Source organism: Myxocyprinus asiaticus, chromosome 9 (genome assembly GCF_019703515.2).
Source record: "Myxocyprinus asiaticus isolate MX2 ecotype Aquarium Trade chromosome 9, UBuf_Myxa_2, whole genome shotgun sequence".
NCBI classification, from domain to species: domain Eukaryota; kingdom Metazoa; phylum Chordata; class Actinopteri; order Cypriniformes; family Catostomidae; genus Myxocyprinus; species Myxocyprinus asiaticus.
Genome location: NC_059352.1, coordinates 9210172 through 9234471, shown reverse-complemented (window position 1 = coordinate 9234471; position 24300 = coordinate 9210172). Strand labels below are relative to the sequence as shown.

Sequence of the window (24300 nt, the reverse complement as noted above, 5' to 3'; positions counted from 1 at the left end):
AATAAATATTATGCCACAAATGCTGTCGATTGAACTTAACTTGTAATTAACACAGAATATTCTGTGTAACATGTAATATATTTACTGTACTAAAGCATACAATTATCATAATATGTTATCAGAGATTTAGGAATCATGCTAAGTTGAAATACTGGCTTCTCCGAAAACAATGCTACAGTCAGTATATTCTACTTTCAAATGTCGGTTCCGGGCCGGAATTTCTGTTTGTGTTTTGGCCTGTGTGATCCCGCCCACTGCCCATTTCCCAAAAGTATTTCGACACCCCGGGTTGCCAGATTTAACACAAGCTATAGCGGAAAAACACAGCGCACTGCAGCCATGGAAGCCAGCAATACATCTAGCTAACATTGACACAGTTATAAAAAAGCCACATGAGCTGGTTTATAATTTGCAAACAATAAAAACATTGCAAAGATATACATTAGCTGATCAACTTACAGTGATCAAGCTCGTCGCTTGCCATTGTCAGTTTGATCGTTCCTGTTGCGTGTCCTCAACCTGGCAACCCGCGTGAGCTTCGAGTCTAGCGAGGATGGGCGGGGGAGACATCTCTCTCCAATATTTTGAATTTGGACTGCAGTACTCATTTTAAACGCTTGATATCAATGTTACATATTGCTCCTTTAAGTCACAATTTTTAACACCTTTTTCTTGACCAATTTTGGAATGGATTGCCAACATCTGTTACATAAAATGCAACTGTTTGTTAGTTCCAAGATGATAACTGGATGTGAACAAAACAGAATACTGACATGCTACTGAATTACATAACATGTAACAAAACGTTATGAGGTCATATAACAACAATGTAGCATACTACTGTTTTAAATGTTTATTGCTAATATTTACTGTCCAGAATGATGTGGTACAATCCCGGTCCACATAAGAAAAGGTTAAAGGTTTCCATATCTGAAGAGGTGGTAGCGCACAGAGTGGAACAGGAACTGAAGTCAGTAGTGTGTTTATGTAAAGGCTGATAAAACCCACTTGATGATGTTGTGAATATTTATAGTGGCCATATATGCAAAACAAAAGTAGGCCTACAGAAAATCTTGCCTCATCAAAAGAAGAAGAAAAAAAAAATATTTCTCCAAAATTGGGAGCTACAATGGATCTCAAAACTATTTAAGTCATCTTGGATATAGTCATAAACCCTACTAAAGTGTAAGAAAGCCAAACCAGAGAGGGAAAGAAAAAAAAAAAAAGAGAGAGAAAAAAAAAGGGGGTTGGGCTGTTTAGTTGTAAGTCTGTGACGAGAGAGTCAAAAATTTTGATTTTCTATGTTGTGGACCGAAATGTCATCAAATTGGGAAGACGTTGCTACAAAATAATTCTTTCTAATCGGAGCAAAGCATTTTCGGCAAATGAAATCAGAATTTTAAATGGCCTTTTGGTAGCAATATGGATAAAAAAAAATGGAAAGCCATTGCATGTGTAAACAGCAGATGCTATACATTCACTGGAAAGGGTAATGTCAAGATAACTGCAATTTAGCAGGTTTCATGTGTGAAAGTGTCTATTGTCAGATGACAAACAGTACAAAATATTTTGTAGAAAGAGATATGCAGAATTGTGTCAGAGCCAAAACATTTTTATTGTCAGTACAGCTGTCAAATTACATGTATTACATGTAGAGTTGAGTGCACATATGTCCATGTTTGTGAATTGTGTTTGTCAGACATTTGTTAGTTGATGCCATAGGCAGGAGGGCATGAAACTCTCCATCTTGTCTGCAAAAAACCCCAGTGGTGCAAACAGAGTGCTGAAGAACTGCAGAAAGAGAAACAGAAGAGAGAAAACAGTTTGGCTGGATTTGTTATGTACCATTTACAAAGCCAGATTCAGAACTTACTGATAAACTTTTTTTATTTTTATTTACAGGGGCAGTGCACATTAATGAACATGACTGTAAATGTGCCAGAATTAGCCAAATGGCTATTTTTCATCTGTAGACCCTTGACAGTGTTAAAAAGTCACCCTAAAAAACAAAGCATCTTATATTAATACAACAACAAGAAGAAGAAAAGACTCCACTAAATAAAAATAGAAGTTTTGAAGTCACCTATATGCTAGTGTACTCCTAAAACTTCTGGGTAAATGGACCAAAATTATTGAGCATTACATAGATTTTTGTCCAATGAAATCCTCTGTTTGATATTATGATCCCTAGATGTATGCATAGCCCCTTTTCAATGTAAAACTTTAGATTTTTTTTCACAAAATTTTTTTCTCATCTGCCAGGCAGTCTGATCTGTCTGACTGCTTAAAATAAGTAAAAGCACACCTCTTCTCAAACAAGCCGCACGATTTGATGCATCATTCACCATTGTTTGTAGCACTTATTTGTAGCAAATAATTGTAGCAATTATTAGAATAAATACAGCTGAACAATCAAAAAGGTTTCATTTCCAACCACTGGTAAAGTTTTTGCCATGACAAAACAGTAATTACAACGTTTATTATTCCAAGCCCTATACTAAGGTATAATCATGAGCGATTTGAATTTTGAAGTTTTTAATTTCTTTTGAATGAACTGCTGAAGACTTAATCAGTCTTAAATGTATACGCTAACAGTTTGAATCAGTCTAATGACTTATTCATTAACTGAATCAGTTGGAGCAGTCCTTCACTGAATTATAAATAATTATCGTCTTCTCCAACCAGAAATGAACCGCAAACTATTACTGTACAATGTGTCCTTAAGGCTTAAGAGACTTAAATCAGTGTAATTAGTGTCTGGTTGCTCATTTGACAATGCATAGATAGAAATTTACAACAGATATTTGTCATAATAAAAAGGTATTAAAAGAAAACAGGTAATAAATACATTTTAGTTAATAATAATAATAAAAACTAATTTATTAAACAAAAATAATGTTATTTTTTTAATAAGTTTATAGTTATACATAGCTATAGATTAGGGCTGCACAATTTATCAGAAAAATTCAACGAAATTACAATAACAGCTGCCGCAATTAACCACTTGTGTTACAGCGCTCCATTTAGGTCTAGTCGAGTCAGGACCACAGCTCTCAGCTTGTTTTTGATGAGAATCCTAGATAAAGAATATGGCATACACACAAAATAAGTATTTTAATGTAAATTCTATTAATCAAAAATAATCGTAATTACAATCTCAAAAGAAATAAATCGACAATTATGATTTTTCTCATAATCGTGCAACCCTAGTTATAGACCAGTTATTCCTAAAGTACTAAAAGAATTGATAATGGAATAGCTGCCAGAAACATGCCTTTAAAGTGCTTGAAGTGCTAGACTTAAAGGGATAGTTCACCCAAAAATGAAAATTCTCTCATCATTTACTCACCCTCATGCCATCCCAGATGTGTATGACTTTTTCTTCAGCAGAACACATTTGAAGAAAAATTGAAAAATATCTCAGGTCAGTAGGTCCTTCAAATGGAAGTGAATGGCAACATGATTTTTGATGCTCTAAAAAGCACAGACAATCAGCATTAACGTCATCCATACGACTCTATTGGTTAAATTAATGTCTTATAAAGCAATACGATCGCTTTTGGTGCACTTTTTAACTATAAATCATCGCGTCCCGTAAGCAGCAGTATACGTGTTGACGAGAGGGCTGAGGTCACACGGTCTTTCCAACGATGGCATGGCAATGTTCCATTCATTGCAGCAGATGCTCTTTACTTCTGTTGGCATTGCCTGGCATTGCCTACATGTGCACCACCACGTCTCCTGAGCTCTCTGTCTCTGAGGCTTTTTGTTGTGCTGCTGTTGGTCCAGCCTCCTCAATCTCCCTGTGCTCCTGATCAGAGTACTAAGGTTCAAATAAATATGGCTGTGCAAAAACTTGTATCTCCTTTTCTCCTCTTAAATCAAAATGTTCTGACATCTTTGTTTAAATTTGTTTACAGCGTTCGGCCTGTACAGCGGTCCTCCTACTCAACTGTAAACAGCGCTGCTCTTCCAAGTGTATCGCGCATGCATCACTTCTCGCGTGAACATGCCAACACCAATACGTCACACGAGAGACCCCGTGACCTCAGCCCTCTTGTGAACGTGCATACCGCTGCTTAACGGAAGCGATTATTTATAGTTAGAAGTACTTAAATATTGATTATTTTCGCACCAAAATGATCGTATCACTTTATAAGACATTCATTTAACCACTGGAGTCGTATGGATGACGTTAATGCTGATTGTCTGTGCTTTTTTTTGAGCATCAAAAATAGTGTTACCATCCACTTCCATTATAAGGACCTGTTGAGCGGAGATATTTTTCTATTTTTCTTCAAATGTGTTCTGCTGAAGAAAGGAAGTCATATACATATGGGATGACATGAGGGTGAGTAAATTATGAGAGAATTTTCATTTTTGGGTGAACTATCCCTTTAAGTATGATAGTTTGAGTCCCTTAGTAGAGATGAGTTTGTCCCTTTTGGGATACAACATAAAGGTCCTAACAGATACAAACAAGAAAAGAAAATTCTGGATGGCAACCAACTTCTAAACTGCCGTGAAACCGTGCCTTTAAAAAACATTTAAACCCCCATTGTTCAATCCACCATAAACAAGCTCCTCATGTTTATGAAGCGATACATTTCACGCATGAACAGATGTTTATAACGGAATATGGGAAAGGAAGGCTGAGGCCAAGCATTGGAGAGGGAGGGAAACTGGGCAGCGAGTGGACTAGAGACTGGAGAGGTATCATCCATTTTAATGCAGATCCAGGAAATAGATAGTGCTAATGTAAATACATGTTGTAACATGACAAATGAGGTTGATAAAAAGATAACGGCCAATAAGGCTGCAGGTCCTCACACTGCTCAGTTTATTGCCTTACAAATTAGGGCACTATTCTCCAAGGAGAACAAGAGATTTGAAGAGGAATAAAGAATGCATTCACGTGCAAGCGAGGAAGGGAGTATAATGTGAAGTAGAGTTTGGTATGACCAAAATCATATATCATGGTATTAGTAATTTTACAATTTAGTTGTTATTGCTGCAAATTCAACCAAATGTTTTTATATATTACATAACTATGTAGTAATACCTAGTTTTGGATAATCCAGTGAATTAAATGCTTTATTTTTTTATCGAAACTTTGACGCAAACCAAAAGATAAGATTATACTTTGCTATGAATAACGTAACATAAGATTAGCATCAGTACAAAAACAGTGGAAACAGTTTGCAGAGTATACTAGAGTTTTCTGCTTAAAAAAAAAAAAAAAAAAAAAAGACACCTGACAGAAACTAAAAGAAATATTAAAATGACCACAAATGGATTTTATTTTTGTTTAGAATTTGATACACAGTATATATACAATTTGGAACCTTTACAACTCATCTGTTTTAATCATGAAAATGCTACTAAATAGCAATAACACTAAATGTACCAGGGAAATTTAATGTTTAATAAATGGTATCAGTTAACTAAAAGTCATTGATTAAAAACTAACTAACTGAAGACATTCGAAATAAAAGAGAAATGAAAACTTAAGTCAAAATTAAAAATCATAATGCAGATGCAATTTAAAATAATGGTAAATAGCAACCAAATAGCATCTAACTAAATAGTGTTAGATGCTATTTTCACCCCTAATTAAATACTAACGTACAGCACAGGAGCCTCACTGCAGAATGTTTGTGTTTATTTAGAGTCCCACAGACACCCTACACCAACCCCTACCCATAACCGTACCTTACAAAAATTAACCATGGTTTTACTACAGTAACCATAGTATCACCATTGTATTTTGTAGTAAAATCAAATTAAACATGGTTACTATATTAACACCATATTACTGTAGTAACATCATGGTTAATTGCATTAAAACTGCTTTCATAAAAAAACATGGTTACTACAATATTACTATAGTAAATCCATGGTTAATTTTGCCCAGATCAAACCTCTCTCAACTCCCTGAACTTCATCGTGACCAAATCATTGCGAGGATTAAGCTTTATATTTATTTATTATTATTATTATTATTATTAAGTAGTATTAAAGGAAATATTAAAAGACAGGAAACAGTATGGGAAAAAGTGGGACAAAAAGGCAAAAATCGAACCATTGTCGTCTTCACGAGAAAAGCACAGTCACACCGTCTTCACACCCCACACCAATGCAGTGACACAGGGGGGGGGGGCGCAGTTTGTCAAATTTATCTGTGCTTCCACAAGACTATTGGAGTGCAAATAGCCACGCTGTGTGGAAGGTGGTATTTACACCTAGTTCAAATAGTCACTCTGAATCTATATTAACCCTTGTTGGAGTCAAGGTCCATCTGTGGCATCATATGAAACAACCCAACGGTGTTCTGAAATCAGTCACTCACTATTAATTCACCCAAACGAATGTAAACAAACGATAAGAGCTGTGGCGTGTGCATCCCAACCACTTGAGGGGCGAAAGGTTGTTGAACGAGTAGCGTTGTACACAGAACTAATATGAACGACATTTAAAGGCCTGACAGACGAGTTCTGCTTTTCTTCATCTCTGTTCCTTCATTTCTCCTCTCCGTTCTCCCTACCTCACCAGCTCACTTAATCCTCAGGCCTGTACATTAAGCAGGCTCAGGGTTGGGCAGTTAATGATCCAGATTTGCGTACACTTTCCCAAAACAAATGTTTCTACAGAGAGACTGCAGCACATCATCATTTTTACAGTCTATGATAGGCTCTCATAAATAGAGACCTAATTAAAACAAATGGGTTAAGTTACCTCAATTATATTGCATATTAAAAGGAACAGTTCACATAAAATGACAATTCTGTCATAATTTACTCACACGCATGTCATTCCTCACCCACATAATATTGGCACAATAGCATTTGGCACCAATGACGACAAACATGCCGCAATGACATCAAAGTTTGAAAATGTGAATGAGACATGAGAGCCACGACAGAAGGGAAGATTTTAGAATAACGTCTGAAACACGTTAAAAGCATATAAACACAAGGCTATTGTTTGGCTTAAGAAGACATGGAGTCATATGGATTACTTATATGGAGCTTGTATGGTGCCGTTTCCTCAGCTTTTTTGTTTTACGTTGTATGAGTATGCTTTTGCTACATGGAAAACAGCAGCTTGGACATTCTTCAAAATTTTTCCCTTTTGTGTTCACTAGAGAATTATGCAGATCAGGTAAAGGTTATAATACTCTTCACAATCATTTGATCATTATTTGGCGAATTAATGCTGCCATGATCGATAGAATATGTACACTAACATCTTTTTAAATAAAATTATTTTTACCACCTGCTTTCCTCGGGCAGTAATAGTGCTACATTAATTCACCAGGCAAATAGCACAGAGTTTTTAAATGGCCTGCAATACGCGTTTGCGCGGAAAGGAACGACAATAACTTAATTTAAATTACAAAGACGCAGCGCATTTTTAGCACTGATTGAGCCTGCTTAAAGTACTGTAAATGCGGGTGGTTAGTGAACAAGATGCAGGTTTTGCTGAAATACCATGCGCAAAAGTGCCGAAACGGTTTAGTAATTTTGCCCCATATAACTACAATATCATCTCCATGAACTATGTTGCTTGGGAGAAGAATTGTGTATTGTGATTTTTATTTATATAACAATTGAATTGTTTATATATATAAAAAACAAAACAATTCATTATGTTTTGTGTCGAGCATAAGAACATCCCTTAAACATGGTAAAAACCACTGTAACAGGGCCTCTCATGGCTTTTTAACAAAACATCATCCTAAGCTGTTGGTCTCCTAAGGAGTCTTAATTCTAAAATTGCAACACATTGAAAAATGTTTATCTTGGTAGTTCACTGATATGCATTTTTTTCTTCTAAACAAAAGATAAATAACGACAAGAGGAAAACAAAGAAAGTTTGGTGAGGTATTCATCTACTCACAGCTTTGACGAAGACCCCCATGAGTTCTGGAAACTGGTGTGTGAGCATGGCCAGCATGGCACAAAATGAGCACAAGCCCGCTGTGAATAGGATGAAGAATGGAAGCTCTTTCTTCGGATACACGGAGACCTCGTGGAATGCTGGAAGAATGAGAAATTAAAAGAAACAGAGACAGAGAAATTAGTATAACTACCACTTAATATAGGCAAGAATGTAGCATTATGAAAACAATATGTCACAATTCATAATACGGTCATGTAAAACACTACATTTATAGGCCTATAACTTTGGTTTATTGAGAACCAGTAGAATAGAATAGATTTTTACAAAAGCCCACCCCCAAGCCTCTATGATATATGGTCTCTAGATATAAGGTATCATTCATGACCATAGCAGCATAGATGGTGCTGGACGAGCAACACACCAAAGTTTAATAATTAGTGGTTTGTTCAAATTCCTAACCTAAAGTATTATGAAGATAATAGTAAATATTTAGTACATATTAGAATGCATACTCACAAGGCAGGAGTTCTCGGTCTGCGGTCTCTGTGCATCCTGGATAAGGATAGAAAAGATGACCCTTTTCCAGGGGGTATGGAATGATTCGGAAAGCTACAAGAGCCGGAAAGTGCACTGATATTACTGAGATAATAATACTACTATACATTTAAAGGTAAACATCACTTACAATGGTACTACCCTATTTTTTGGCCATGGTACCATATATGGATATAGTAATACAATACCAAGGAATTACCATTTTATTTTATTTTTTGGATTTACTCCCCTTTTCTCCCCAATTTGGAATGCCCAATACCCAATGCACTCTAGGTCCTTGTGGTGGTGTGGTGCTTCGCCCCAATCCGGGTGGCGGAGGACGAATCTCAGTTGCCTCCACATCTGAGATGGTCAAACCGTGCATCTTATCACGTGGCTTGTTGAGCGTTAACACGGAGACATAGCGAGTGTGGAGGCTTCACGCTATTCTCCGTGGCATCCACACACAACTCACCACGCACCCCACTGAGAGCGAGAACCACATTATAGCAACCACGAGATTACCCCATGTTACTCTACCCTCTCTAGCAACCGGGCCAATTTGGTTGCTTAGGAGACCTAGCTGGAGTCACTCAGCACGCCCTGGATTCTAACTCGTGACTCCAGGGGTGGTAATCAGCGTCTTTACTGGCGGAGCTACCCAGGCCCCAAGGCATTACCATTTGATTTGACACATTAATGTACAATGTTACTGCCACAATACTTTTTTTTGAAAGGGAATCGTGTGCAGATATCAAAGATTTCACATCAATTCAGCTTATCTCTTTGCAGTATGATGCTGTATCTGTGCACAATAGTTTATTTCGTTTATAACTGTGTGTGCGTGTGTGTGAGAAACAACATGAGTATGCCAGTGAAAGATGCATGTACGTACTGCCTTCCCAGGTGCAGTGTAGTAGGTTTAGTGCCCCCTCTGCCCGTTTCCAATGTTGCAGGTGAAAGAATGCGTAAGCCACTGCCTCACTGTCTCCTCGTTTCAAAATATGCTCCGGTGGCAAAATCAGACTTTTCATCTCTAATAAATACTGCGAAGACACACAAACAATCTTACTTTATTTACATTTCTAAGCACATTCTCATTTACAGTACATTTCTTCCAGTTAATTATAAAATGTGCATATAGCAGTTAATCTCTCAAATTCCAATTCATTTCAATGAAATTTGGAGTGAAATAAGTGACCTAGACATGTTTTTGTGAGATTTACCCATACCTATCACATCTGTATATTGGTTCTGTCTGTTTCAAAGGCAACAAGTGTCTGCATGTGTGTCAGGAGTCAGTCCCCCTTGCACAGTGGCTCTTGGGGTGAATGTTGTAGAGAGCAATACATTAGGATTATCCAGTTGATATCTTTCCCAAACGCCCAGTGCCAAAGCTAATGATTCCCTATACAATGGGTCAAGCACACCTTCTGAATTATGATCAAATAACCAAAACACCTCTTTTTGTATCTGTACTACGTCTTTGCACTGCAGTGGATATGTCAGAATGTACACAAACATATCCTGTCCAGACACGGTTAATTTAGCTTTATGATTACGGCTGACATTAGACAGGCAGCTGTCCTATGCAACATGCCCGCACACAAACACAGTCACCTCTTTTATGGGGGATCAAGTGACAGTGATGGTCTCTTTTATCTGGAGGTTTTTTCTAAGCCCTTGTTGAACTCCCATAAGCCTGTCTCAGTCTGTCTCGTATCGTTGCCCTTTCGCTTGACCGTAAGGACCTTGAATGATGACGTCACACTATGGTGGTTTTGAAGACATGTGAGCTGAGGTATAGGTATCCACTGACAAATGACAACACAACACACCACTGGGGCTGGATATCGATACAGATTTGGATTCTGATTCGTGTTAATTCCAATTAATATAGGTATACTTTAGTTATGCAATTTGACGATTCTCAATATCAATTTCGATACCACAACAAAATACTAACTAATCTGAGTAAACATTGTTTCAAGTTCTCAGGTAATTACTTAAGACATGTAAACAAAGGTAAATAAATAATTTACCAAACAATAAAACAAAGGTAAACAGTGCTTTAGGTTTTTAACAGCAGTATCAAATATTCAAGTAAACATTCAGAAATGGAAAAAAAATCATGAAATGTAACATGAAACTACTTAAAACTGGTCTAAATTACTGTAGGACTACAAAATACATTACATTGGCCATTATAATATTTGTAAAAAGATGGTCATTATGACATTCTCATTACCGCAACATGAAAAAAAAAAAAATTAAATAGTAAAGAATTGAAACATCATAGAAGTACTCCTTCAGTACTGCATTTGATTTTCTAAATGAAAATAAGTAAAAATAAAACCATCTTTTTTAACTGTACCGTTAAAAACAAAAAAAAGGCTGTTACGGTAATTAGAATCATCATCGAAAACAGTGGAAATGGTAAAAGTAAAACAACCAGATGCATAACAGTAATGAGAATTGGGGGGTAAAATGTGCTTGTGTATACAGTAATTTAATATATAAATATATATATATATATATACACACACACATACATATATATTATATAATATATATATTTTATTTAAAAAAATTATATATATATTAAATTATATATTATTATTTTTTAGATTAAATACGACCAGGACATTTTCTTGATGTCATCTTTTCATTTACTGCTATTTTTTGTCCCGATGTTTACGTTCACTTTAGACAAATGACTGTGCATAAATGACTGTGCTTATTATTAATACCTCACAAAGATGAGCATTTTCACAAAATGAAAATTCCACGAGCCCTCTCAGAACATGCACACAGATCCAGAAGGTCAAAGCATAATCTGCGCAGTGTTATTTAAGAGTTTTGTGAAATCGCAAATTTATAACTATATTTTTACATTTTCTGAAGAAAATGTGAGTAGTATCTGCTAGGGTGTTATGGATGGTTACCAGTGCCTTAGGTTTCTTTAAGGCCTTTTACTGAAGGTTAAACAATCTATACAGCTGGATGTATAACCCCAGGACAGACTAGAAGGTGTCTGTTTGAAGTAATCACACAAATGTAACAGTAATACTACTGACATCCAACACCCTCTTTGTTCTGTACTGACAGAGTTTGATGGGTTTTTTTTGCCATAGGGGTAGAGAAGAGCTTTGGAATTAGAAAAACCAGGTGTGTGTGTTTATATTTGCTGCACATCTCAAACAGGTGCCCTTTGTAGTCTGATACAGCATGTCTTGGGGTGCCTGGATGTGTGTAAATACTCTTTGGTCTGAGACAGTGTGTTTGGGTGTGAAGAGGTCATGTGTTTGTGTGTACTTTGAAGTCTGATCTAGTGTTTTGGAACTTAGCAAGCTGGAGCCAGGTACAAAGAAAGAAATAGATGATAAGGGATAAAACATCTTTAAGGAACAAAAGTAAAACAAAAAGGATACCAAAGCATATGTAAATTTCACCCTAAACAATGCTTACAGTTTAAGTCATTTTCTTGTTAAAATACTATCACAATAATAAAGCCATTCATAGGTTGGGAGAGTTTGAGAAACTTGTTTGAAAGCGGTCACAATTTTTCCAATTCTGTCTGTTGACATTAGTGATGAAGAAATGACACACTTTACCTTAAAGAAAATCTACTTTTGGGATCTTGGGTAACAAAAAAAAAAAACTGTATTTTTACTATAAAAACTGGAAATATATTCCTGCAGTGAGGCTGGAATAGTTCAGTTTGTGTGTTTTGTCCAGAGGACTATTGATTCACTGTAAATACTACAACAGCATCACCTCCTGGCCACAAAATTACCATGTTCCCTATGTCTACACCAGTGATTGATATTGTATGTACAGGGTCCAAAATTAACACTCATCAAGAGTTAAATGAGAGTACAAATCATCTGTCAAGTAAATAAAAAGGAATCACTAGCCACTTGGCCAGTAACTTCAAGAATTATATTCCGGGTTCAATACAAGTTAAGCTCAATCAACAGCATTTGTGGCATAATGTTGATTACCTCAACAAATTATTTTGACTAATCCCTCCTTTTCTTTAAATAAAAAAAAAATAAAAATAAATTGTAAGGCCACTTACAATGGAAGTGAATGGGGCCAATCCATAAACGTTAAAATATTATTTCAAAAGTATTGTCACAAGACATAAAGAATATGCGTGTTAACGCGATTTTATTCATGACTTCCTAACCTTTTCTGTGTAAAGTTATATCCAATTTTACAACTTCGTTGCCATGACGATGTAATGTCAAAAGCTTAAAATGCTAAAATGACGATTTAAACGACTTTACGGCTCAAATAACATGATTTTGAACAGAAGAATTAATATATGTGCTTTTATAAAATTATAAGCTTGACATTTCTGCCTTAAAACCCTCCAAAAATTGGCCCCATTCACTTCCATTGCAAGTGCCTCACTGTAACCTCGATTTTTGCTTTTTTTAAAGAAAAGGAGGAATGAGTCGAAATACTTTTTTGTGGCAATCATTATGCCACAAATGCTGTCAACTAAGCTTAACTTGTTTTGAACCCAAAATATTCCTTTGATCAAGTTTTTTCCTTTATTTAAGTCGTAATTCCAAAATTCCATGTGGCGACACATTCAATGCATTGCGCCATTAAATAAAAAATATGAGGAACAAAATCTTGATGGGTTTGGATGTTTGTGACAGGTGGCATCTTTCCAATGATGATGCTGTGGTTGCAAATATGCAGGGAAATACTGCTAAATAATTCTTACATTTGTTCAAGGGTACGAAATACGTGACAGGAAATGTTCTCAATTCACCAACCATTGGCAGGCAAGGCAAAAAGTGAATTTCAGACCCTGTGTGAAAGTTTTTCAAACCTTTGGTACATGTGGGTTGAACTCCACAGCTCTGTGTATGGCCTCCACTGCGTTCATCTCTGCTGTGCTGAGACCTCGTCTAGAGGCAGCCTCAGGTGAAAACCTGAGACAAGATTCACATTTAAAACATCATTCCGCAAACTCTCATCTTTAAACATGAGTCGATGCTTTTCAATATTAGATTGTTCAATAAACAGAATGTTAAAGCCAGTTTTTGATGTTGATTCATATTATACAGCATGCTGAAGACTTACTTATCTGATACTGCTCTTGCTTTCAGTAAGGCAGATGTATAGCATATAGTGGCTGATTTTGGCAAGCTTATATCTGGGGAAAGAACACATTACAACTCATTAGGATACATTCTGTATACTTCAATGAACTGAAGAGTACTGAGAGCATCAAATGAGCATATTTCACTAGTTTTTGCCCTTTTATTTAACACCAAACTTAGTATCAATATAACGTTCTTGTGCTTTAACATTAGGAGCATAGGGATTGTACCTTTAATTAGATATTAATATTATAATAAGAAATGTATAAATATATACGAAAATAAGAATTCATAGAAACATGACAGTAGAATGAGCTCACCGTCATATTTTGCGAGGACTGCTTGTACATCAGCATAGGCCTGCAGCTCTAATAATGCTTCTAGAAGATTCTCATGAATATTTAACATTCCCAGTAAGGGGAATTCTTTCATTAACTGTGCAGGGAAACAAATTAGAAAATAGAGATATTATACAAACAAGCATAGACAAATTATAAAAAACTAGATTTACCTTAAAGGTTTACTTTTAAAGAAATTACATGTAATTTGAACATGAGATGAAGACTCCAGCCACATCAGTAACCTAATAAAAGCTGTTTTATTTTACTTAGAGAGGGTCCCATCATTGGGGCTGTCATGTTAGAATCACATGACCTGCCAAATACTACTCGTCTAATCTCAGTAACTGCCCTATTATTGGACACTTTCACTCATGGATTAAATCAATCATGGTTCACTGTGAATAGTGAATTTGTACAACGGCTACATTGGTAACTAAAAACTACTGTGTTTAAATTATGCTGCATCCAAGCCACTAGGTGTCAGTGTAAGTCAAAGATGACATTCTCAAAAATGACTTGAGTGCACCTTTAATAAAACAAATAAGAAAAATGACTGAAAACACACTCTAGTATCAGGCCATGTCCACACTCATACGTTTTCGTTTGAAAACACATCTTTTTCTCTACATTTTGGCCTTCCGTGCACAAGCAGACACAGTTTTTGTCCAGCGAAAACTGAGCTTATCGAAAATACTCTCCCAAGCGGATAAATTTGAAAACGCCGTCTTCACATTGTAGTGTGGACAGGGATAACGGAGATATCTGAAAGCAATTACATATTTGTTGTCATGTGATCCATTCAAACCAAAACAGTCAAGATGGCGGCCAATGTTGTAGCACCGTTGTTGTGCCTGATATTCACTTTAATAGCGCTGTCAAAGATAAATGTTACTTTGAACAACATTCACATTGCATTACTTTAAAGGTGACAGGAATTTTACCTGGAATTGCTGTCTGGCGACGGAACACGAGGACAACTGCATTTCAGACCATACATGGAACGGCGATTTTTCGCATGCGCAGTAAGGGGATTTAAGAGTTTTCATACGTTACAGTGTGGACAAGAAACTTTTGGAAAACGTTTGAAAAACGGCAGTGTGGATGGATAGAGTAAACAATAAAAAATGTCAAATGTGTCTGAATTCATTTGGATGTAGCCTCAAATACAGAATTCATGTGTGTTCATTAACACATTTCTAAAATTAAAAACATTCAAATAGCAATATCAAAAATTAATCCCTCTAATGATTAAAGAACATAATGTAGATGACTTCTTGATTAACCAAAAATGACAAGGAATCAGTATAAATGCATTTATGCGGTTAATATTTCTACTAGGGATGGGCATTTTGGTCATTTTGTCTACTCGAGTACTCGGACTAATTACTCGTCGAGTACTTGAGGGGCAATGACATGTTCATAACTTTATATATAATAACATGTCTGACAAACGTCTATAGCTGCTGCATTGTGTCTTGTTGTTCCAGTGTATTGTCTATTCATCATTATAGGCGGTTATAAAATAAAATGTTACAAAATGTACAAAAGATTGCATAATCAAAATATAATGCATCATATTTTATCATTATGTGAAGATTCATTGCCCAGCTCGGAAAGAATGTGCACAACGCGCATCTGCCTGTTCTTCCTTCAGGTTACCGTAGTAATCTTTGTAATCGCGCACCAGTTTTTTTTTAGTGACTGTCTGAACCGTCTATTTTCAAATCACATTTGGCTTATCAGGAGACGCCATAACCATCGTGTTTTTAATATGCGTGTTAAGTTGAAGTTCAGTTTTGAAGACACTGCATTCGGTTCCATTTAGCTGCGCTCTGTCAAAGTGTTTGAAACACTCGCCTGCTGTATATGCGTTGCTTCAGCGTGTTGAGTCCACTGCCATACTGCCTGGTGTGTGTGTGTGCATGTGCATGCGTCCAAGTGTTCGCTCTTGTGGGGAAAGCCTCGATGCTCCGTATTGTGTTTGCTGTGATTCATGAAGCATTCCATTCAAATCGGAAAGTTGGAATTTCCACCTTTCAACTGGGGAAAGTGCAATGGAATGACACTTTATATCGGACATCTAACTTAGAAACTCGTGCGGAAATCTTCATTCATTTCGTCGAGATGCAGGTGTGTGTTACATCACGCAAACATGACACCACACAGGGCAAGGAGGTTTACAGTCAGTGACAAACATTCACTTTTATTAAATAATGTCCATTAACGAGTCAAAGTTCTTACATTAAATGATAATAAAACATGATTAGCAAACGTTTTGCAGAGACAGGTGTTCAAAACACGGTTAATTACACTCTCTTTTGATTATCGTAATGATAGTATTGCAGCGTAGTATATCAGTTTGGTTGCTATGAGACATCTCTGATAATCAATGTACCCCTCAAAGTCATAACGTAATCAATCTCAAAATTAAAAATAAGCTTCCTCTTTCACACGTTTGAGTTTAGTTGTCAGGTAATTGTCACTGGATTTCGAATTAAGTGAAAAGTCACATCATGCATGATCATGATCGATCATTGCTGCCACGTCCGAGTACCCGAGTACTTGTGCCCATCCCTAATTTCTACTACTCAAATGTTATGATTGGTAACAGTTAAGATCTCTTATTCTGTTATTAAGACAAGGACATTTAATTTAAACTGTATTTTATCATCTTAATATTCTAGAGATAATTATAAGTAAGCCATTAGTAGGTTGATTTCCCCAAAACTGTAACACTGTGGCTCTGTAGCGCTTTTTCAAAATTGTTCTGTTTGTTTGAGCAGCCCTGCCAGCTTGGTTCAACCAATGGCGTGAGTTTGGGGATGGACTATCTCGTATTTCGACCAATGAGAAACAGAGGGTGTATTCAGAAATCTGTTGAAAACAACGTTTATTTTTGCAATTCCATTTGGTGACGCTAGTGTTGCAGAAATTACACACTTCAGCTTTAATGTACATTTACTCTTTCTGTTTATATCCATTACTGCATAAGAATCATGAAGGAAATGTTCAGAAAAGGTTCACCAAAAATTTTAAATATAAGAAACATTTTTATTTTTGCCCTGAAAATATTCTATGAATTTGGAGTGACAACAGGCTTGAATTTGTGTTTCCTGAGTTCTAAGATTTTTATTGTTATGGAATGGAGGAAGTTTAAGAACATGAATATCTCTCTACAAAACAAGTTGTATGTATGTTCTATGTATGCATTTATCTTTGTATGTATTTTTCTATGTATATTTCTATGTATGTATTTTGACTTGGATAAGGACCTTGGTGTGTGGATATTTTTTTTGTGAAAGTGTTTTTAAAGCTTTATTATGCTGTATATCTACACAAGGAATACTTTGATATTTAAAAGCAAGGCTACATTTAAATGTATAATAACATGTTTTTCCAATGTTTTGATTCTGATGCATAGTAGTAGAGTACTTACGGTAAAAGCTAATACTATAAATGATTGCAGGTGTGTTGTTTACAGGTCTTCAGCACTGATGAAGGGGTAATCCCGAAAACATTTTGCACTTTGCATGGTTTTTTACTCTGTTGGGGCCTCTAAATAAATAAACAATTTTTAAGAGATTTCTTCCTACTGCAAGCTCTACTTTCAATTTTATTATGCACAAAACAAGTTAACATGTGGCAAAACATACAAATGCTGTTCGCACCAACCTAACATTGCCCAGTATGTGAAATTCATAACCCGGGAACTCCAGTGGTAAATAGTAAACACTCACATCTCTCATCATCTTCGCAGCTTCTTTGATGCGTCCCAGTTTTCTAGCGCACATGGCCAGTCTGCGCTTGATGTACACTACAAGATTTGTGTCTTTACCAGCTGTAAAAGCGATAATAATAAGCATCTAGCAACAGTGTGATTTAAATGGAGTATATATATGTGTGAGAGTGTCAAAGTGTTTCATACCACTTTTAAGTGCTTGTTTGAATAGCCGTTCGGCTTCTGTGATGGTCGTGGCTTCTTCCTCAGCGAGGAGCACATACGCTGCAGCACATCTACAAAGAACAAAATTATACACAATATAGAGAGTTAGAAAAGCTAGACTCCATAAGCAGATGTTTGAGTAACTTAAGACTGACACATACAGTACAACAAGAATGATTGCTATGTTATATTGAATTTCATTGAAAGGACTGCCTGAAACGCACTCTCGGTTCAGCTCAATGGCCTGGTAAGCTGCACGAATACGTGCTTGTGGATTCCTCTCTCTCCAGCCCTTCTGCATGACTGTGGAAAAAAACAAGAGCGAGAGACAAAACAGGTGAATCAGTGGTCAAACTTGTCATGAGCTTAACAAAACTGTAATAAAATAAAACTTTATAAATAGGTGGAAGGTAAAGAGTTTAACCAGCATCCTCTGGTTTAAGTTGCTGAGTGTCTCCCAAGAAGAAGGTCTGGTAATCTTGTGCAGACAGATTCATGTCGTAGTATGTGAGGGGCTCTTTACCCGTCACCCAGGTGTATCTGAGCAAGGAAAGAAAATGAATGAATATAGATTATGTTTTTTCACTTTTGCCTTTGTTCTTAAAGGTGTAGTTCGCCCAAAAATGAAAACAATTCTCTCATCATTTTCTCACCCTCATGCCATCCCAGATGTGTATGAATTTTCTTTTTTCTGCTGAACACAAACAGAGATTTTTAGCAGAATATTTCAGTCCTGTAGGTCTTTACGATGCAGGTCGACATGGTCAAAGACTTTGAAGCTCCAAAAAGCACATAAAGGCAGCATAGAAGTAATCCATACAACTCTAGTGGTTAAATCCATATCTTGGGTGAGAAACAGATCAATATTTAAGTCCTTTTTTTACTATAAATCTGCTTTCAAACAGCCCTCCAATGTGCATTAACAAGAGTTCTTCTGTTTTATGCAAAACTTTGTGCATATCGCTACCTACTGGGCTGTTGTGCAAATATGATTTATTTATTCCTTATCCCTCACTTTTTTTTTTGTTTCTCCTACCTCCCCAAAATGTGGCGACATGCACAATGAATGTGAATCCCCAAAAAACAGAAGTACTCTCTTGAATGCTGTTTAAATGTAGATTTATAGTAAAAAAGGATTTAAAAATGTAGCTGTTTCACACCCACACCTATCTTAATGCTTCTGAAGTCATGGGTTAAACCAATGGAGTTTTATGGATAACTTTTATGCTGACTTGGTGCTTTTTGGATCTTCAAAGTTTTGGACCCTGTTGCCCTGCATCCTTTATGTGCTTTTTGGAGCATCTAAGTTTTTGACCCAGTTGATCTGCATTGTATGGACCTACAGAGCAGAGATATTCTTCCAAAAATCTTCATGTGTTCAGCAGAAGAAAGAAAGTCATACACATCTGGGATGGCATAAGTGTGACTAAATGATGAGAGAATTTTCATTTTTGGGTGAACTCTACCTTTAAGAGGAAAGTAGAGAGAGGACAAGAAACGACAGGGAGAGAGAGGGGAAACGGGACTTGAGCCGGATTCAAACCTGTGTCGCCTGCTCAAGCACCACAGCTCAGTGTTTTAAAGCATGTATGCTAATTGCTGAACCATGGCTCTGACTCATGGCCAATTTTCCATAATTCACAAAAGATTTTAAATCCCTTTATTCTTCACACTACAATTTTTTTTTAAATTAAAATATATATTTAATGCACATAATTAAAAAAATTAAGCAAGGTCGGTCGCAACATACCTGCTGTACTCCGCCCCTCTGAATAAGTTAAGTGGGTTCCTCCACACTTTACATTCTGAAAGATAAAACAGTTGCATGTTACATTTAATTAATAATGTGTAGAAAGATATTTACAAACAGTAGCTTCCACAAAAACCTGCAACATTGGTTCTTGGCTCCGTATCCCCATTTACTGAAGAGAAGAGGCCTGTTGAGCTGCTGTTCTCCACTCCTCCCAGAAGAGGACGCAAGTGACTGACAGACACCTGCTCAATGAATGAAGTGCCATACTTTCTGAAGTACCACCACTCAAATATCTGGGATGAGAGAGGAGAAAAAGGACCAAGAGAGAGGAAGAACAAGAGAGATAAATTATACTTTACACGTACCCACCTATTGTCACAAACAAAATTTTGCTCTGGCTTTATCTTTAAAATACAAATTTATAGACAAATATAAAGAGCATATATTTACAAAGATTTGAAATGAATAGTTCAACCAAAAATGAAGATTCTCTCATCATTTACTTACCCTCTTGCCATCTAAGATGTGAATGATTTCTGTGTTCTGCTGAACACAAACGAAGATTTTTAGAAGAATATCTCAGCTCTGTAAGTCCATACAATGCAAATGAATGGTGACCAAAACTTTTAACCTCCAAAAAGCACACAAAGGCAGCATAAAAGTAATCCTTAGGACTCCAATGGTTGCATTTTTGTTTTCTGAAGTGAACCAACCGATTTTGGGTAAGAACAGATACAAATTTGATTAAATCTTGACATCAGTAATCTTCTTGGTGACCATTATTTCTAGCTTGATTACACTTCCTAGCACCATCTAGCGCTCTGTGCATGCGTCAAGCACTAGGAAGTGTAATCGGGCTTGAAATCATGATCATGCCTAGAGACTGCAATGGCAAGATGTACAGTGAAAAAGGAGTTACATTTTGGTCTGTTCTCACCCAAAATCGGATTGGATTAAACCACTGGAGTCATATGGATTACTTTTAAGCTGCCTTTATGTGCTTTTTGGATCTTCAAAGTTTGGTCACCATTCACTTGCATTGTATGGACCTACAGAGCTGAGATATCTTTCAAAAAAATCTTCGTTTGTGATCTGAAGAAAGAAAGTCATACAAATCTGTCAATGATAAGAGAATTTTCATTTTTGGGAGAACTATCCCTTTAACTCTAACTTAATTAAATCTGACTGAACCTGTGTCCCAAGTTATTTTGCAACTAATTCAAGACACCAAAAAAAACACTCACCAAAATAAGACCAGAGATGAGCGAGGAAGTTCCAGTCAGTGCAACATAGAATTTAGGAGTAAGAGTGTTTAAAAACACAGATGCTGTGAAGGAATAACAAGATATTTAAAAAACATATTTTTTTTCCATACAACAAACCATTTTCAATAAGTTACAGACAATAAAATCAATGACAATCAATCAATGAAGTAATTTGTTCATAGATGTCCATTATCTAAAAATACTTTGCAAACAATATCACAAAACACAGTTTTTTATGGATAATTTCTTAAAGATCTGATTTCTATAATTAATCGACCAAAACAACACTTACAAATACAATTTTTGTGACCATTGCTTAAACAAACAAACACTCTGAAAAGTGCTTTTCTGTGTGTACCTCAATAAAATACCCATTTAATGCCTGAAAAATACTAATTAAATCTAAAACATGCTTATTTTAAAATGATGTCCATTTTGACATATCAGATTGTTTGATTGTAATTCCTCCAGTGATCAATGCATTTAACCGAAAGTCATATACTGTACACTGTAGAGGTAGGCCGATATATCGGTTTTACTGATTAATCGGTGCCGATAGTTTCTTTTTGGAGCTATCGGTTATCTGCAAATATCTAAGCCGATAGCTGCCGATTGTAACTTTTTCCAGTGATCAATGCATTTAACAAAATGTCATATACTGTACACTGTAGAGGTAGATCGTTTTATCTGCTTTTTGGAACTATTGGTTATCGGCAAACATCTTAGCCGATAGTTTTTTTTTTTTTATTCCTACTCATTCCTCCGTGGCTGGCGCTGGAGGATTCTACAGTTAGAACGGCTTCATTCTACAGTATTACCGCGGAGTCTTGAAGTGAAACAAAAACAATCACTGACCTTGTGAGGATTTACTGTACCTATATCTGTCATTATTGACAATACTTATTTATATATTTTTTCCTCATTTCAATGCCTATTTTGCTATTTTTATTATTTTGATCATTTTGGAATCTTGAAAGCCTTTATGTCTGAGCTGGTCACAGTAACAAAAAAACAAACAAAAAAAATACGATTTGTTTTTTAACATTCTATCAATCGATTTTAAAAACTACCGCCCGATTCATCGGTTATCGGCCTTTTCCACCACTTTAGTTATCGTATCAGCAAAATCCATGTTTGGTCGACCTCTATACACTGCATACATACACAAAAGACCATTTAACCTATATAATATGAATATTTGCATTTATAACACATCCTGTCAATAAACAAAATGTCAGTGTTCTCATGATAAATTTAAGCGAGTTACTGTGAATCAGGCAAATATTCATGTATTAAATATTTTATTATGCAGATTTCACTGTGCCAGAGGGCCATCATAAATCACTTAATCAGATATTAATAGATTAATCAAAACACTTTGATCTCTGTCATGCATTTAGCCTATTTAAGACTTTAAAAACAGATGACAGACATCAACACCAACATACTCAATAACAAAAAGTACGCTGGTATTACAAGGATTTTTAAACATGATAGGGTTTTTAATACATATACCATGATAATACCAGGTTTATTTTGACATGTACCACAGCAATACCATGTTTTTACATGGTGGTATGGCATTACCATGTTTTCTAAGAACATGTACCATAGTGATACCATGGTTATAGACATGTACTATGGCAACACCACGCCATTCTCAGAAGTACCATGGAGTACCATGTAAACACCACGCTACCTGGATATGATACTCATTCAGTCCCATGGTATACGTCAAAGTACCGTGATATTACCCTCTAATACCGTCACTCTACCATGGTACTGCAACATAGAGTGTATAGCTAGCCTAAAACACGTATTAGACACTTTTTACTATAGTGATTTATTTATTTTAACCTTTGTGCACACGGATGTGGAATAAACCCTGTGTTCAACTTTCAAAACATCCACACAGCTGATCATAAACACATACCCGCGTTCACCGTCTCCTGCAGCTTCAGGGGACTCCTCAGCACGTAAATCATCGTCAAGACCATGGCAAACCAGAGCGCACATATGTATGTCCACGACCAGCAGAGCCACGATTTTAATTTCTCGGTGAAACCGGGAGACTGAGGATTACTGCCGCTGCGGTCCGCCATCTTTCACCGTAGCCGTAAACATTAGAACTGTGGGATATTGGAGGAGAGAGTGCTGTGCTCGTACACTCCAGCAGGGGGAGCAGCTCCTGTTTATTTATAGCTCAGAGTGGCAGTGTTTCCAAATCTGAGCATTAACGTACTACGTACTGCGTACTGCATACTGCAGTACCCTAATGGAAAATCCAGTTTAAGTTGATAGTATAGTATATTTTTATATGTCAATCATAGAGTTAAAATACTTAGTTAATCATTCAGTTAATAATTGAATTAATATGTATACAATATGCAGTGATCTCAAATGACTGTAATCAATGTACTATGAATAACTGTATTATCAATGTTATTCAATATGTTACTTATTTAATTATTCTTTTATTGATTTAATACTCTGATTTACTCTGATGCAGTCTGAAACTATGGAAAACAGCTTAGCTTGCAGTCTCTCTGTGTAAGACCTTTCTGGGTCAAGGGAAAATGAGTTGATACAGACAGTGAGAGACCTTGGGAAACAGAAGGGATGCAGGTGTCAATCAAATGAGTAGGGAGTTTTCTATAAAACTTTGTTTGACCCAAAGGAAGTTAATGAGCAGAACTGGTGCTGATGACGCCAAGGTCGCCAAAAAAGGCATTGAGAGATGGTGAAGATGAAACTAGGGGGCATAGGATGATTTTATTGGAGGAAGAGGCCATCACACAAAGAGAGAGGGTGGAACAGAAGCTGTATAAAGGATGCATGATTCTGAAGTGTAATTTTAGATGCTAGGTGATCAACTGGCATCTCGGCTTTGTTGCTTTGTTCAATAAAGTCTAATCTTTGATACCTGGAACCCCTGGACTTTGAGAGTTTTCTTGCTAAGAGGGAAAGAGACTCCAATACTCCACGACATTAGCTGTGTTTTGGAACATGGTAGCTGGTTTCTAGCTGGTCCAAGCTGGTAATTAGCTGGTCCAAGCTGGGAGACCGGCTACCAGCTTGTCATACCAGCTCAAGGTGGTCAAGCTGGTTTTTGGTAGATGGTAGTTGGTGGACAAGCTTGGACCAGCTAGACCATGTTATTTAAAATAGTATAGCTGTGTCCCAATTGACGCACTATACACTATGCACTTACAATATACACTATGCACTCAGCCACATAGTGTATGAATGTTTAAAGTATTGTCCCAAATGGAACACTTAGTGTTTTGTTTTACTACACAGAAGCATTTGGTGTTGGACAGCAGACAACATTTTTCTGTGTGCATTTGTTTGTCCTATCACCAAAAAAATAAATAAAATAAAAAATAAAAAAAAAATGCCTTGTGTAAGCATGAACACTTGGCAATAAAGCTCCTTCTGA

The 24300-nt window shown here is 36.4% G+C and overlaps 1 protein-coding gene across 1 annotated transcript; it reads right to left on the bottom strand.

The window, feature by feature from the left end:
• Positions 1-1570: 1570 nt before the first annotated feature.
• Positions 1571-23000, bottom strand: LOC127446498 (suppressor of tumorigenicity 7 protein-like). The gene is made up of 15 exons (XM_051707462.1): positions 22795-23000; positions 20841-20923; positions 19730-19889; positions 19594-19648; positions 18268-18383; positions 18068-18146; positions 17826-17914; positions 17638-17738; positions 13880-13994; positions 13540-13612; positions 13286-13388; positions 9332-9482; positions 8419-8511; positions 7900-8039; positions 1571-1791 (listed from the first exon to the last, which is right to left on the bottom strand). The coding sequence occupies exons 1-15, from the start codon at positions 22961-22963 to the stop codon at positions 1696-1698; spliced, it is 1623 nt and encodes a 540-aa protein (XP_051563422.1). The 5' UTR covers positions 22964-23000; the 3' UTR covers positions 1571-1695.
• Positions 23001-24300: the final 1300 nt, after the last annotated feature.

What these genes read in the sequence shown, in the direction of transcription:
- LOC127446498 (XM_051707462.1), bottom strand. Translation starts at nt 22,963, where the DNA reads ATGGCGGACCGCAGCGGCAGTAATCCTCAGTCTCCCGGTTTCACCGAG. An exon ending in GCAGGAGACGGTGAACGCGG is followed by an intron (nt 20,924 to 22,794) that starts GTATGTGTTTAT and finishes ATTCCTTCACAG; the next exon opens with CATCTGTGTTTTTAAACACT. An exon ending in CTGCGAAGATGATGAGAGAT is followed by an intron (nt 13,995 to 17,637) that starts GTGAGTGTTTAC and finishes TTCCCTGCACAG; the next exon opens with TTAATGAAAGAATTCCCCTT.